Source organism: Bufo gargarizans, chromosome 1 (assembly GCF_014858855.1).
Source record: "Bufo gargarizans isolate SCDJY-AF-19 chromosome 1, ASM1485885v1, whole genome shotgun sequence".
NCBI classification, from domain to species: Eukaryota; Metazoa; Chordata; class Amphibia; order Anura; family Bufonidae; genus Bufo; species Bufo gargarizans.
The window spans coordinates 164,399,491-164,417,544 of NC_058080.1; the positions used below are offsets into that span (position 1 = coordinate 164,399,491).

At 42.2% G+C, this 18,054-nt stretch overlaps 1 protein-coding gene across 1 annotated transcript in view; it reads left to right on the forward strand.

The window, feature by feature from the left end:
• Positions 1-18,054, forward strand: part of FSTL5 (follistatin like 5) — a 940,713-nt gene that overhangs the window by 794,549 nt on the left and 128,110 nt on the right. Inside the window, exon 11 of the mRNA XM_044297750.1 lies at positions 2,226-2,344. Within this exon, the coding sequence (XP_044153685.1) occupies positions 2,226-2,344 (119 nt within the window). The remainder of the gene's footprint in view (positions 1-2,225; positions 2,345-18,054) is intronic.

Here is an 18,054-nt window from a genome sequence, read left to right on the forward strand (position 1 = left end):
AACTGTACCCCATCGTGGTAGCCGCCCATGTGTGGGGCAGTAACTGGGTAAATCGCTCTGTCTTGTTTATTACTGATAACGCTGCGGTGGTTGACGTTTTGAATAGTGGGTTGTCTAAATCCTTGCATGTCATGTGTCTCTTGAGACGTTTAGTTCAACTCTCCCTTCATTATCATTTCCGTGTCCATAGCACGCATGTACCAGGCTCACAAAACGTGGCTGCTGACGCCTTATCAAGGGCTAATTTCTCCCTTTTCTTGCAGGTCATGCCAGAGGCAGATGTCGTGGGTGCTACCGTCCCTCCCCACGAGTCATTAATACTAATGTGACCAGTCACCTAGAGATGGCCCACGCCTTAATAGCCAAGTCCCTTTCACTAAACACGACCAGGGCGTATAACACCGGGTGGAGGGTATTATGCAGGTTTCAGCAGGAGTGTCCTCAGGGGGAGTCCAGTTTCGTGGAGTATATCCTTGCTTTCATTGGCTACTGCCACTCAGAGCTTAGGCTATCCCATAACACAGTGAAGACATACTTGTCGGGGGTGCAGCATTTCCTCTCGGTCAGTCATCCTGAACGGGCATCGGTTTTTTCCATACATGCTGTCAAAGCTGCATTGAGGGGTCTGGGCAGATGTGGATCTGGAGGCCAAGTGCGCAGACAAGCTGTCACCAGGCTCCTTTTCCGCAACTTGTCTGACGTCCTGGATAGGAGCCCTTTTGGGGCCTTGCCCAGCCTGGTGCTTAAATCCGCCATTTATTTAGCCTTCTATGGCTTCTTGAGACCTGGGGAGTTCACTTGTTCTCCTGGTAGTGGGAGGTTTCTCACGGTCAGCCAGTTGGTTCAGAGCACCGAGGGTTACGTGCTACTACTCAGGACGTCCAAAACCTCGCAGATGGGTCCCCCAGTTCCGGTGTCCTTTTTCCCCACGACTCATCAGTGGTGCCCCGTTGCAGTCTTCCGTCAGTTGCAGTCAGCGTTAACTGGGCACGGGCCGGATAGTCCTTTATTGCCATTCGGAGTGACGCCACTCACTACTCATCAGTTTGTGTCCCATGTACGCTCCTTAGTGGCCAGTTTGGGCGGTGATCCAGCTGCGATCTCAGGACACTCATTTCGCATAGGTGCCGCGTCTGCGGCCTCTAAGAATCAGGTGCCAGCGCATGTCATCCAGAAGTTAGGGCGTTGGCGCTCCGCGTGTTTTAGCCGATACGTACCTCATCCCAAAACTGAGATGTCTATGGCTTTCCAAAGTTTGGTTTTGTGAGTTATGTTGTAATAAATTATTCCTGCTAACCAGCGTGTCTTTTGCCCTCTTTCAGGCGTCCCCACTACGGCGCGGTTGCTGCACAACTCTAACCGCATAGGGAACAGGGTAGTTAGGCAGGGCAGGGGCGCTCTCCTGGTTGCCACGACCACAAGTGTAAGGCCGATTCATTGGCCTGGATTTGTGGGAGGGGCTGGGCTGCCTACTTCAACGGCGAGCGCCCCTCCTACCTTGTACGTCGTTCAGCGTTCCCCATCCACCCACCCTTACTGTTTACTACTCTCAGAAGGGATGCCCTCTTTCAAAGGGTCCCCACTACGGCGCGGTTGCGGCACAACTCTAACCGCATAGGGAACAGGGTAGTTAGGCAGGGCAGGGGCGCTCTCCTGGTTGCCACGACCACAAACTCCTTTTAAGTGTCAAAGTCTCTCTACTACATGTGTAGCATTTTAGTATCGTAAGGCCTTGTTCACACGAACGTAAGTGCTCCGTACCCGTGCTGTGGACTGCAAATTGCAGTCCACAATGTACGGGCACCAACCGTGGGCCAGCCGCATGCGAATCGCGGACCCCATTCCGCAAAAAGATAGAGCAAGTTCTATCTTTTTGCAGTGCGGAGGCACAGAACCCCATGGAAGCACTCCATAGTGCTTCTGTGGGATTCTGTGCTTCCGTTCCGTTCCGCATCTCTGAATTTGCGGACCCATTCAAGTAATGTGAAATGCACATGGCCGGTGCAACGGAGGGGCAACTGCTGTGTGAATGAACCCTAATACTGGTGTTTTTCTTTTAAAGTAATATAAAGGTTTACGGTTTGTGATATAACATTATTACATTATATGTAACTAAATGAAATATTTTAGATTCTGTACAAAACCAGCTATTGATATTTGTAGTCCCTGTGATATATGATTACCATGAAATACATTCTCATGGTAATATGTTTCTTTTTTTAAAGGTCTTGGGATTGGAAACTTGTTTTACGTGTTTAACGAAGATGGTATCAAAGTAATCCAACCTGTAGAATGTGAATATCAGAGACATATTAGGACGATTGAGAAAATTTTTGGAACCCAGGTAAGCTAAATAAGGAACTGTGTGATCAAAATAGTATATAAATGTGAATATGTAGAGATATAAAGTCATACATTTGTTATAAATGAAAAATTACAAAACACAACTGAAAAAGTGATATAAAAAGGAAAATGACACACTGGTCTTATGAATTCAAGTTGATTTTTTATTGTATTCTATCGCAGAAATAATCAAATCTCTTGCCATGACTTGATGCTATTCATAAAAAATATAAATGTATACACAACTGCATTATATGCAGTACAAAATCCTAAATCATAAAAAGAAAAATAACAGTCATTGCTATATGTAATGACACTGAGTGGTTTGCAGAAATTGACTTCAGCTATAGCAGTCACTTCTTCCAAATCCTAATCAATGGCTCCTGGTACTCAGATATTCCCAGGACTTGAGTAGAGCAGAATTATGTAACAACCAGAAGATCACAAGGAAAGGCATACAAAGTATCTATCAGATTGACAAAGAATGTAAAACTCAGAAATAAATGACGGCAGACTGAATGAGGAAATGACATACCCCAAAAATGAGACACTCTCCACCTCAAAATCACATTTCTCCATTTTAGCAATGAAACAATTGTCTTTCAGCTTAAAGGAGTATTCTGGTTTTATGATACTCAGCATAAATTGATAGGAAACAACACGTTATCACTCACTAAGGCCCCTTTCACGCGGGCGAGTATTCCACTGAATCTGGACCCATTCATTTCTATGGGGCTGTGCACACGAGCGGTGATTTTCACGCATCACTTGTGCGTTGCGTGAAAATCGCAGCATGTTCTATATTGTGCGTTTTCCACGTAACGCAGTCCCCATAGGAGTAAATGGGGCTGCGGGAAAATTGCAAGCATCCGCAAGCAAGTGCGGATGCGGTGCAATTTTTACACACAGTTGCTAGGAGACGATCGGGATGGAGACCCGATCATTTTATTATTTTCCCTTATAACATGGTTATAAGGGAAAATAATAGCATTCTGAATACAGAATGCATAGTACAATAGCGCTGGAGGGGTTAAAAAAATTATAATAATTTAACTCACCTTAATCCACTTGCTCGCGCAGTCGGCATCTCTTCTGTCTCTTTCTTTACAGATTGCAGTCAAAGGACCTGTGGTGATCTCACTCCAGTCATCACATGATCCATCACCATGGTAAAAGATCATGTGACGGACCATGTGATGACCGGAGTGACATCACCACAGGTCCTTTGACTGCAATCAGCAAAGAAAGAGACAGAAGAGATGCCGGCTGCGCGAGCAAGTTGATTAAGGTGAGTTAAATTATTATTATTATTTTTTTAACCCCTTCATCCCTATTGTACTATGCATGTTATAAGGGAAAATAATACAATCTACACAACCACCTTCTTCTGTGAAGAAGTTCGGGTTTGGGTACCAAACATGCTGATTTTTCTCACGTGTGTGCAAAAAATATTGCAATGTTTTGCACTCGCGTGAAAAAATCGTGCATGTTCCCGCAATGCACCCGCACCTTTTCCCGCAACGCCCGTGTGAAAGAGGCCTAAGGGCTCATGCACACAAGCGTATTTTCTTTCCGCTTCCGTTCCTTTTTTTTTTTGCGGACAATATGCAGAACCATTCACTTTAATGGGTCCGCAAAAACAACGGAAGGTACTCCATGTGCATTCAGTTTCCGTATTTCTGTATTTCCGTATTTCCTTTCCGCAAAAAAGTAGTGCATGTCCTATTATTGTCCGCAAATCACAGTCCGAGGCCCCATTCAAGTCAATGGATCTACAAAAAATACGAAACGCACACGGAACACATCCGTGTGTCATCCGTATTTCATCCGTAGTTTGCGGATCCTTACTGTGAAATGCTATACCCAGCCCATATTGCTCATGTGTTTGGTGATTAATAAGTTACTGTTTCCATTTCCGATTCGCAAAAAACGGATCGCATACGGAAACCATATGGATATGTTTTGTGGAATAACGGAATGGAAGAGGACTTAAATCAGAGAAAAAAAACTTAAGATACGGAACAACGGATCCGTGAAAAACGGACCGCAAAACAACAACGGTTGTGTGCCTGAGCCCTAATAGTGAATTTTGATCTGTAATGCCCTGTGTTCCTGGACATTTCCAGGACATTTCCCACTGTATTGGTTCCCTATCCTGATTATATCATCTAAATGGGAGGTGTGGCAAGGCTTGTGAGGCTCTATTCTGTAGACACAGAGGGTAGTGTTGTACTCATTCTTCTGGACACTGCCCTGTACATGTCAGCAATGGTGCTGTGCTTTAGGATGGGATTTTTCCAGCAGGGATTTAAGCAGGATTGGATCCAGGCTGCCATCAGAAATTTCAGGGATCCATATAGCCAAACCATGCCCCTCCCCCCTTCACTTTTATTTATGCTGTTTACCAATCACCATAAATAACATGTTCACTATATTGTACTGTTTATTATGATTACAAGGATACCAAATAGTGTTTTATAATATTTAAAGGGTAGTCTCACTTCAGCAAATGGCCTTTATCATGTAGAGAAAGTTAATACAAGGCGCTAATGTATTGTAATTGTCCCCATTGTTTCCTTTGCTGTCTTGATTAATTCTTTCATCCCATAGATTTTCATATATCACTTATACATTCTTGGAAAACAGTCAGGGACATTGCGGAGCACTAAAGGCATTACTGGATTATGGAGGGGCAGCCAAGAATAGCGTAAAATAATTGTATAGGAGGGAGAATGAACTAGCAGAAAATAACTTGTCTTATTATCTCACAATGGATATTCCCTACCGACGACTTAATACCAGGAATATGGAATCTTACTGATCTTCTAAATAAAGGGGTGACACCTAAATAACACGTCATTTGATCTTAAAGGGCAGCAATACATTATTTCAGTTGCTTTTTTTGAAAGTCCTAATCTTTAGGTCTTAGTACTCGGATGTCCTTAGCACTTGAATAGAGCAGAATTGCATAAGAACCGGATGGTCCCAAGGAAACATATATAAAGCAGATAATATTTACAGACAAAAAATATAGAATGATAAACTCACCAATAGATAACAGCAATCTGGAGGCGGATGGCAACAGATGAGGAAGATGGAGTCTGACAATGGAACAGATGGCAAACATCAATGGCATACAGGTGGAGAGTGATAGATGTGGGTAAGGGCTCATGCACACAAATGTATTTTCTTTTCGTGTCCGTTCAGTTTTTTTGCATATGTGGAACCATTCATTTCAATGGGTCCGCAAAAAAAAACGGAAGGTAATCCTTGTGCATTCCATTTCCGTATGTCCGTATTTCCGTTCCGCATTATCCTATTATTGTACGCATTATGGACAAGGATAGCACTGTTCTATTGGTGGCCAGCTGTTCGGTTCCGCAAAATATGGAATGCAAACGGACGTTATCTGTATTTTTTGCGGATCCGTTTTTTGCGGACTGCAAAATACATATACGGTGGTGTGCATGAGACCTAAGAGTAATAAATCTAGCAAAAACTGACCCTGAACTGTTAAGTCCAGCTAGACAGCAAAAAAATCACCCCCTCCAAAAAAATAATAAAAAAATGAACACACAACAATTACAAATATAATACATACAACTGGAGACTGTGGACCTGCAAACCCTAGGATGGACTCTTGAAGGAAATACACATAACATTCACTATACCCAGCAAACAGGCAGAGAAACTAAAGATATTTAAAGGCATAACAATAAGCCCCTCCCAGCACATGAAACAGATTCAGGTGTATAGAAAATGCCTTAAAGGGCTTCTGTCACCCCCCAAACACCAATTTTCAGTTTTTGACTTGCTGGTAGCCGCCACATCCTCTGTCTGAAAAAAAGCCCCCTCCTCCACTTGATTGACAGGGCCAGCGAGCACTCTTATGCTCCAGCTGGCCCTGCCTGAAGGTCAAATCCCGCGCCTGTGCTGTACTGGTTGTCATTCGCCGCAGGCGCTCTGAGAGAAGGACACTCTCTTGGCTGCTCCTTCCTCAGTGCGCCTGCGCCAATGATGTCAGCCCTACTCCTGGAAGAGAAGACTTCTCTTCCGGGTGTAGGGCTGACATCATCGGCGCAGGCGCACTGAGGAAGGAGCAGCCAAGCGAGCGTCCTTCTCTCAGAGCGCCTGCGCCTAATGACGACCAGTACGGGATTTGAGCTGCAGGCAGGGCCAGCTGGAGGATGAGAGCGCTCGCTGGCCCTGTCAATCAAGTGGAGGAAGGGGCATTTTTTCAGACAGAGGATGCAGCGGCTACCAGCAAGTCAGCCCAACTTGCTGATAATGAAGAAATTTACATATCACTAAAGTCCGATTTTTACTGAAATTACACCACAGCCTGAGGTAAGAGGGGTATATATCGAATCTGTAAACATTAGCAAATATATTAAGTAAAAAACAGAAAATTGGTGTTTGGGGGGCGATAGAAGCCCTTTAAACAAAGTTAGGGCTCATGCCGCATACGGTGGCTCCGCCATATATGTGTCACCAGCCGTGTGCTTTGAATGGGTCCGCAAATCCGGAGATGGAATGCAGAAGCACGGATCGGAACTCCACGGAAGCGCTACGGAGTGCTTCCGTGGTGTTTCTGGCCATGCCTCGGCACCGCAAAAAAGTAGATCATGCACTTTTTTGCGGTGCGGACCGTAGGATGCGGATCGCGGACCCCATTCAAGTGAATGGGTCCGCGATCTGCATGCGGCTTCACCACGGTCGGTGCCTGTGCATTGCGGACCGCAATTTGCAGTCCGCAGCACGGGCACGGAGCATGAGCCCTTAGGCCCCTTTCACACGGGCGTTGCGGAAAAACGTGCGGGTGCGTTGCGGGAACACCCGCAAATTTTCTGCGCGAGTGCAAAACATTGTAATGCGTTTTGCACGCGTGTGAGAAAAATTGCGCGTGTTTGGGATCGATGTTCTGTAGATTGTATTATTTTCCCTTATAACATGGTTATAAGGGAAAATAATAGCATTCTGAATACAGAATGCATAGTCAAATTGCGCTGGAAGGGTTAAAAAAAAATAGAAAATTATTTAACTCACCTTAATCCACTTGCTCGCGTAGCCCGGCATCCTCTTCTGTCTTCATCTGGGCTTTGTGCAGTAACAAGGACCTTTGGTGACTGTCACAGTCATCACATGATCCATCACCATGGTAAAAGATCATGTGATGGATCATGTGATGACTGTGACGTCACCAAAGGTCCTTGTTACTGCACAAAGCTCAGATGAAGACAAAAGAGGATGCCGGGCTACGCGAGCAAGTGGATTAAGGGGAGTTAATTTTTTATTTATTTTTTAACCCTTCCAGCGCAATTGTACTATGCATTCTGTATTCAGAATGCTATTATTTTCCCTTATAACCATGTTATAAGGGAAAATAATAATGATCGGGTCTCCATCCCGATCGTCTCCTAGCAACCGTGCGTGAAAATCGCACCACATCCGCACTTGCTTGCGGATGCTAGCGATTTTCACGCAACCCCATTCATTTCTATGGGGCAACGCAACGCACAAAGAGGAGCATGCTGCGATTTTCACGCAACGCATAAGTGATGCGTGAAAATCACCGCTCATGTGAACAGCTCCATAGAAATGAATGGGTCGGTATTCAGTGCGGGTGCAATGCATTCAACTCACGCATCGCATCCGCGCGGAATACTCGCCCGTGTGAAAGGGGCCTTAGTGAGCAACAAGCAATAGATCACTCTAGGTTACAGCATTATAATGTATAATCATTTTGTTTATCCATCACATATTTCGGGGTGAAATTTGGCATCTATTTATGATATTCTTTCTCAAATTAGATGTAATCTGTATTATGATTTTAAAATATTATTTTCTTTTGGGAATTGCATGGATGAGAAGCAAACAGGAAACTGATTGTTATCTGTTTTAATCAGTTTCACATTTGCTCCAATAGAATGTAATTAGCTCTAGTAATGAATGCACCAAACCCAGATCAGAATAAGATAAAAGAATGGCTCGAAAGTCAGTAGCTACCTATGATCAGACTTTGTACGCTAAACTTCATTGACTGAAAATTAGTTTCAAAGAAATTGTGTAATGCTTAGATATAATATGTTTAGATTTTTACACTACAACAGTGTTCTGCTGAACATGATGTCTGAACTGCTGGCAGAATTCTATTAAACTGAAGATCAGCACGTCATTATAACGGTTCTCATTTACTATAGAGCGGTGTTTTACACACTAGTCTTACAAAAATTGCGACCAATTTATCAAGAGGCACAGTCCTCTTAAGAAATGTGTCACATCTCTGTAGTCCAGCATCTCTGTGCGCTAAAAACGAAAACCAATGCCAGCTAGGAGCATAAATTACCAGTTGTAATTTACACCAGTTTTATGGTGTAAATTATAATAAATGTGTCAGATTGTGGTGGCCCCTATTCCTCCTCTAGTCTCTTTTTTTTTTTTTCTACATCAGCAGTAGAATATTCTATCGCGAAGCATAGACAGTTACACAATTAATATTGATTGCAAATATTTGCTTTTATTTTCTCAGTTTGTATCTTCTTTTGAACCATTGGTGGCACCGGTGACCTTTCAGTTGTATAAAAATATTGACATTTGTAGTTAAATCCATTTAATTTGTCTTTTATATTGAAACCGATAGTGTGCTAAGTTTCTTTAAAAAAAAAAAAGAAGGAAACTCGCACAGAGCCCTTGAGCTATTGGTAAAAACATATCTTAGTTTGTTGTATATGATATAAATTGCATCTGAAATTAAATGACACAGATAGAGATAGAATAAGCTTAGATATATTTTAAAAGGTTATGCTAGCAGAATGACACGATACTGGCAGTTAGAAAACAAAAACAGAGGGCTACAGATTGGAAAAATAAGCAACAACCAATATGTCAACTTTTTCATTCTCTGAGCAAATTAAACTTTTATTGGCCATTTTCTTAGTGTTGTTCTATATCATTTTTATTCATTTGGGAGTGCTTACAAAGCACATGATTCCTACTGGACTTCATTGACTTACTGTCAAATTACCTGTGTAGAATTACAACCCAAATTCACAGAAGACATGGGTTTTGCTGCTCCTATGTGAACTATTTTCAACAGTAATTTAAAAAATGATTCTTTTAAACCACAGTGTGTAAGGCACAGTGCTAGTGTGTAATCATGAAATATATTACTTTTAAAGTATATATATATATATATATATATATATATATATATATATAACCCCACTTCCCCAAATAATTCACGCTGTGTAATATGTAAATAAACATTAATAAAAACGGAATGCAATGTTTTACAAATCTCATAGACCCATATTTTATTCACAGTAGAACATAGGACATACATGTATATTAAATACCGAAAGTGTGACATTTTATAATTTCCCGAAAAAAATAAATAAATTTCCTTAAGAACTTGATGGCAGCAACACTTCTCAAAAAAGTTGGGACTAGGGTGACAAAAGGCCAAAAAAAGTATGTGGTACTAATGATAAAACAACTGTATGAGCAATTTTCAACAAAAGTATAAAAAGCACATGTTACAGAGGCAGAGTCTCTCAGAACTAGATGGGCAGAGGTTCACCAACCTGCAAAAAACTGTCTAAAAATTGTGGAAGAATTTCATAAAAATGTTCTTCAATGTAAAATTGTGAAGACTGTGTATCCCCCATCTACAGTACATAATATCAAATGATTTGGAGAATCTGGAAAAATCTATATGCAAAAGGGACAATTCTGACGGTCAATATGCTTTTAATCTACGGGCCTCGGGGAGCACTGCATTAAAAACAGGCAATATACTGCACTGGATTGTCTGTGAACAGAGTTTAGCGTGAAATCCACAAATGCAAATTAAAAGGGGTTGTCTAAGTTATTTTAATTCATGATCTGATGGGGGGGTCTAAGCTGAGTTCCGATTAAAAATATTTTTTTCTTATTTTCCTCCTCTAAAACCTAGGGAGATCTTATTGGTAGATGTGTCTTATAGGGCAAACAATATGGTATCTCTCTCTCTCTCTCTCTCTCTCTATATATATATATATATATATATATATATATATATATATATATATATATATACACACACACACCTAAAGAATTATTAGGAACACCATACTAATACGGTGTTAGACCCCCTTTTACCTTCAGAACTGCCTTAATTCTACATGGCATTGATTCAACAAGGTGCTGATAGCATTCTTTAGAAATGTTGACACATATTTATAGGATAGCATCTTGCAGTTGATGGAGATTTGAGGGATGCACATCCAGGGCACGAAGCTCCCGTTCCACCACATCCCAAAGATGCTCTATTGGGTTGAGATCTGGTGACTGTGGGGGCAATTTTAGCACAGTGAACTCATTGTCATGTTCAAGAAACCAATTTGAAATGATTTGAGCTTTGTGACATGGTGCATTATCCTGCTGGAAGTAGCCATCAGATGATGGGTACATGGTGGTCATGAAGGGATGGACATGGTTAGAAACAATGCTCAGGTAATCCGTGGCATTTAAACGATGGCCAATTGGCACTAAGGGGCCTAAAGTCTTCCCAGAAAACATCCCCCACACCATTACACCACTACCACCAGCCTGCACAGTGGTAACAAGGCATGATGGATACACCAAATTCGGACTCATTTGAATGTCTCAACAGAAATCGAGGCTCATCAGACCAGGCAACATTTTTCCAGTCTTCAACAGTCCAATTTTGGTGAGCCTGTGCAAATTGTAGCCTCTTTTTCCTATTTGTAGTAGAGATGAGTGGTATCCGGTGGGGTCTTCTGCTGTTGCAGCCCATCCGCCTCAAGGTTGTGCATGTTGTGGCTTCACAAATGCTTTGCTGCATACCTCGGTTGTAACAAGTGGTTATTTCAGTCAATGTTGCTCTTCTATCAGCTTGAATCAGTCGGCCCATTCTCCTCTGACCTCTAGCATCACCATGGCATTTTCGCCCACAGGACTGCCGCATACTGGATGTTTTTCCCTTTTCACACCATTCTTTGTAAACCCTAGAAATGGTTGTGCGTAAAAATCCCAGTAACTGAGCAGATTGTGAAATACTCAGACCGGCCCGTCTGGCACCAACAACCATGCCACGCTCAAAATTGCTTAAATCACCTTTCTTTCCTATTCTGACATTCAGTTTGGAGTTCAGGAGATTGTCTTGACCAGGACCACAACCCTACATGCATTGAAGCAACTGCCATGTGATTGGTTGACTAGCTAATCGCATTAATGAGAAATAGAACAGGTGGTCCTAATAATTCTTTAGGTGAGTGTATATAATCCTTAAAATGATATATCACATAAGAATGTTTTGAATGCAGATGTCTTCATTGCATTGGTTGAATGATTCTTATTGTAAAGCAGATCTGATAGTTAAAATGATATGAATGCATTGGCCCTGTGTGGCCATACCCCAAGGCAGAGTGGCCTGGGTATATCTGATTTATAGCAATTTGTGACAAATTAATTCGGAGCGAATCAAATGTATTGGCAAACTTCAGAAAATTGCTGAATATAATTTTTCTAAACTTTGCTCATCTCTAATTATAGTGATACTGATAGTTGATCTAAGTGACTGCAATCAAAAAGAAATTAAATAAATTTACATGCAAACTGCCTCATTGATATTTATTAAGTCAAAGTAATAAGACGTGTAAGTAAAAATGATAAGAATAAAACAAATCATAGAATGTTACAAGGAGCACATTTATTTGCAGTTCATCCATAGCAGATTTTTCACCTGAATGGAAGAAGAATATTATAGTTGATAATGTTATCAACATAGTATATGAAAGGACGTGGAAGAATTTATTCATACGGCTCATGGTCTTTGTTCACCGAATCACTATGCACTGTATGCACAAAGCATACAAGCATTTTATAAAGTCATAATAAATTCTTTACAATAGGGCAAAGGTATAGATGAGTGAATTTCCCAAACTTTGTTTGGGGTCTGATTTGATTGAATAAGCCACCAGATTAGATTTGGTCTGAATAAATTCAGTCTGAATCGAAAGTGTGGCAATAGCCCTAAAAAGTTGTGCATGCCACTCTGCCACTAGGACTATATGCAACCCCCTTCAAGCTCTTTAAAGTGAACACAGCAACACATATACACTATGGGTAACCCGGTGATAATGGGTAGTAAGCATCCTGTTTAATAACATACTGCATTAAAGGATTTTAATAATGTGAAGATTGGCGATTTATGAATTAAAGTACAGTAGTTGTCTCACTTCAGCAAATTGCACTTATAATGTAGAGAAAGTTAATACAAGGCCCTTACTAATGTGTTGTGATTGTCCATATTGCTGATTCATTTTTCCATCACATTATACACTGTTCATATCTAGGAGTTATGACCACCCTGCAATCCAGCAGCAGTGGCCGTGCTTGTAACCTATTGGAAAAAGCTCTGTCTTATGTGGACTCCCATGGTCCCAGCTGCTTTGCGCTTTTTCCTTTAGTGTACAAGCACAACCTTTTTCCTTTAGTGTACAAGCATGACCACCACTTCTGGATTGCAGAGTAGTTGGAACCCACAAGCAGTGTATAATTTGATGGAAAAATGAAAGAAGCCAGCAAAGGAAGCAATATGGACAATCACAATACATTAATAACTGCCTTGTATTAACTATGTGTACATGATAAATGCCAGTTGCTGAAATAAGACAATTGATTTAATGTAATAAACTGAATTGTATAACTGCAGGAGCACTCACTCATTGCAATGGTTTCCTCTGCCTGCCTTACTCACTGACACAGTGTGCCACCAGACTGTGGAGGGGGCTACAGTTCACTGCATGGTACGGGAGCCTATGGCCCCAGACTTGTAGGCCTCAGGCTGGTAGGCCTAAAGTCTATGAGGCAGGAGATCGCAATAACATCACCGTGACCTCCTGCTATTGGTATCACAAGATAATGTGATGACGTGGCACACAGTGATGTGTTTGCTACCACCTTCGCGAGACACACACTTTTTTTTTTTTTTTATGTATCCATGCTAATGCAGGCCATACTGGGGGCATTACAGGGATGGAGAAGAGCATTATAACTACTACAGAGGGGGGATATATCTACCAATAAGCAGGGCCGGTGCAAAGATTTTTGCCAACACAAGCGAAGCTACATTTTGGCGCCCTCTCGCAGCTTACCTGGCCCTGGTCCCGTCTGCAGCAGCTGGCTTCTCCTCTGTGTGGTCCTGGTATCTTCTCTCTACTTCAGAAAATTGCTGATTTGAGGACTGAATTTTTCGCCCTCTAAGACGCACCTGCCCATAAGACGCACCTAGGATTTAGAGGAGGATAATAAGAAAAAAATTATTTTCCATTGCACCTCAGGTCAGACCTTTAATCAGACCCCCAATGTTAATCAGACCTCAGATCAGCCCCCATGTCAGGCATCATGCCCCCATGTCAGCCATCATGACCCCATGTGAGCTATCATGCCCCCCATGTGAGTCATCAGCCCCCCATGTGAGCCATCATGCCCCCATGTCAGCCATCATGCCCCCATGTCAGCCATCATGCCCGCCATGTCAGCCATCATGCCCGCCATGTCAGCCATCATGCCTGCCATGTCAGCCTTCATGCCCCCCATGTCAGCCTTCATGCCCCCATGTCAGCCTTCATGCCCCCCATGTCAGCCTTCATGCCCCCCATGTCAGCCTTCATGCCCCCCATGTCAGCCTTCATGCCCCCCATGTCAGCCATCATGCCCACCATCAATCATGCCCCCCATGTCAGCCATCAGCACAAAAAAAAATAACTTATCTCTCCTGCTCCTGGATGCCGCCGCTCCTCACCACCAGCGCTCTCTCTCTTCTTCCTGGTTCTCGGCTGTCAGCTTTGAAGGCTGCGCACAGTGAGGTCACATGGTGCGCAGCCCTTTACAGCAGACAGCTGAGCGGAGGACCAGAAAGCGGTGAGTACAGATCCTTCACCGCTTCCCTGTCCTTCGGTACTATTGAAGTGCTTCCAAAAAGGAAGCGCTTTATTAGTATTTGCCCCTTCATTATAAATACACGAGCCACTGAAGAGGGGCTTTATAAATACAGTAGCTACTACAGTGGACATTATAACTACTGGAAACACTATAGGGAGCTTTATTACTTCTGTGGGCTTTATAGGGGTGCTTTATAGAGTGGCTTTACTACTACTGAGAGCTCTACAGGGGACCTTAGTTCTACTAGGGGCCATATAGGGGCAATACGGTAGAGGTTTGCAATCAGTCCTATGATCACATATATTTAACCCCTTAAATGCCATGGTCAAATATAACCACAGCATCTAAGCGGTCCCGAAGCAGGAGCCAAGCACTCCTGCACCTGTAACAGTATATAACATAACAGTAGGGGGAACTTGTTATCGTATAGTAATAGCCTGAAGCCTCAAGCACGCTTTGGTAGCTATTACTAGAATATACCAATACAGGCCAGTTTGTGGCATCATTGTATTGGTATATTGTAAATGGTGTGTTCTATGATAGCTATTTAGCGGGCACAGAACACAACGGACAATCTAATGATTGCTAGTTATAGTCGCCCAAGGTGACTTAAAAAAAGTAAAAAAAAGTTTTGAAAAATGTAAAAGCATTAAATCACCCCTCTTTCCCTAAAATAAAATAAAATAAAAATACATTCAAATACAATCAAATAAATAGACACCTGTACTATAAAATGTTTACAATATTTTTCCAATATGGCAAAGGGCATAAAGGGAAATAAAAATTCCCTTTTTTTCACTTCACCTCCCCAAAAAATGTGATAAAAAGTGATCAATAAGTCACATACACAAATGTTATCACTGAAACATACAGATTGCCCCACCCAAAATGACCCCTCATACAGCTCCATTCACATAACTACAAAAAAGTTATAGAGGTCAGAATGCAATGAAAAAAAAAGTGCAGTATTGTTGCAATCATACTGACCTGGGAAATGAAGGTATTAGGTACCCGTATTTTCCGGCGTATAAGACGACTGGGGGCATAAGACGACCCCCAACTTTTCCAGTTAAAATATAGGGTTTGGGCTATACTCACCGTATAAGACTACCCCTCCAATGCTATTTACTTTAGCATCAAGATCTGCAGGTAATTGTTGTACAATTTTTGTCTTTTGCCTCAGTACCATATTATGCCTTTCCATGAATCTAGTACACCAGGATACAGTGGCCTTAAATCTGTTGCTGTGATCTGGGTTAGATTTGGCCCACTGAAGTGCAAACAAACATATTTTATTTCGGGTCACTACATAACCGTTTTGGCGATGCTGCACATGTCTGCTACATGTTTTTCAAGTTCCGGCCAATGTGGGGTGCCTCTTCTTAATGCACACATACCCCTTGGCATACTCTTTAATGCTTTTTCATTTGCTTTCCAGTCCCGAAACATCTTTTTTGTTACTTCATATTGTCTTGCAGCAGCGCAGTTATTATGTTCCATGGCAAAGTTTACAACTTTAAGTTTGAAACTGACTTCATATTTCTTTCTTCTTGCTGATAGAGCCAGGATGGGGTCTTGACTGTTAGCCATTTGTATACTGTACTGTATGTACTAGTGCTGTACTGTATGAACTGGTACAGATACTTGTACTGTACTGTATATGTACAGATACTGGTGCTGTACTGTATTCACCACCACATGTATCTGCTCCCCAGATAGACTCTGTTTTTTTACCACAGATCAAACTTAATTAGAGATCTGCCGTTCCAATATTAGAATTGGCTGAAGTGCAGATGCTCCTGCTCCCCCCCCCCCTGCCTTCCCTCAGAATCGCCAATCCAACGCAGTATACAACAACCAGCCAATGACGGCAAGCGATGTACCAGTATTTTCTGTGTACACTGCATACAAAGCCTGCTTGGATTGGGTGGGTCAGCTCTCCCTGCCTGCCCAGCCCTCCCTGTCTTCAAGACAAGCTGAGCGGTAGTACGCAATGTGATACTGCCGGCACAAGAAAACCACTGAGAGCAGGGAGAGGGGGCTGCTTCAGGAGCTGCTGGCTGGGATGCGGTGCACGGTGGCTCAGCTAGAGGGCGCCTGTCCATGAAGCTGGAGAAGGACAGCTTCTCCAGTCCGGCTAGGAAGTAAGTTTCAGCACGCCGTATACCGGCGTATAAGACGACCCCCGACTTTTGAGAAGATTTTCGTGTGTTAAAATGTAGTCTTATACAACTTGTCCCACAAAAAATAAGCCCTCGTAAGGCTATGTGAATGGAAAGAAAAGTAAAGTTATGGCTCTGGGAAGGCAGGGAGTGAAAAATGAAAAATGCAAACATGGAAAATAGTAAGGTCCTCCTAGGGTTAAGAAATAAACTTTTATCTTCTAATTATTTTAAAATATTTAGAAAAAAATGTATTGAATACAGTAATTGGAAACAAATTATTTGTTAGGCTTTCAGTGGTTCACAAGTAATACTTGTTAAAGTTCCGGAAAACTATCAAAATGTCAGTGTTTTAAGATAAATTTTCCAGTGTTTAATTCATAAATTGATTCATTACAGCAGATAGTTTGTTTTGTGTGAATAAAGTCAATGAGACATTGTATATAAAAGACAAACTTAAACTGCTATCTTAATAAGTGTTTCCTACCGATATAATTTTTTCTAATATTTCTTGACATTTTGCATGGCTCGTAATACTGATCTAGCGGGTGCTAAGTATTTCCTGGCACATCAACACACAAGCTTATCAAGCTGACTTAGTTTATCCGATGTGCAAAGCTTCTAAGGCCGCTTTCACATGAGCGAGTATTCCACGCGGGTGCAATGCATGATACAAACACATTGCGCCTGTACTGAATCAGGACCCATTAATTTCAATGGATCTGTTTACATGAGCGTCGCTTTTCACACATCACTTCTGCGTTGCGTGAAAATCCCAGCATGTTCTATATTCTGCAATTTTCACGCAAGACTGGCCCTATAGAAGTGAATGGGGAATGCGTGAAAAATCGCATTGCATCCTTGATGTAATGCGTTGCATTGCGTTTTTAACGCAAGTAACTTAGCAACAGTGAAGGTATTTTAGACAGGAAGTTGAGTTTCTCAGCGTCTGGCTCCAGGCCACACATGAGGCAGGAGTTTGCTGCTGAATTTTCCAGCCCTTGCGGACCATTTTACGCCATGCCAAAGACACCCCGGGCAATAGATGCGGAGAGGCTCATTGTGCTCATCCAGGAAAGGCCCTGCATTTGGGATACGCGGTCGGGGGACTACCACGACCGGTATAAAAAAGATGTGGCTTAGGAGATAACCCAGAAGCTTTTTTCCACCATCTGGGAGAAAACCAAAGGGCAAAGTCACCAGAATTTGGGTAAGTAGTCAATGTATGCATGTGCGATTCTTGTTGTCCTCCCTAGCATACGGCATATCATAGCTTATCCTCCCTAGTATAGCACATGTGATACGTAATCCTGCCTAGTATAGCACATGTGATACGTAATCCTGCCTAGTATAGCACATGTGATACGTAATCCTGCCTAGTATAGCACATGTGATACGTTATCCTCCCTAGTATAGCACATGTGATACGTTATCCCCCTAGTATAGCACATGTGATACGTAATCCTCCCTAGTATAGCACATGTGATACATAATCCTCCCTAGTATAGCATATGTGAAACGTAATCCTACCTAGTATAGCACATGTGATACGTTATCCTCCCTAATATAGCACATTTCATAGATTATCCTCCCTAGTATA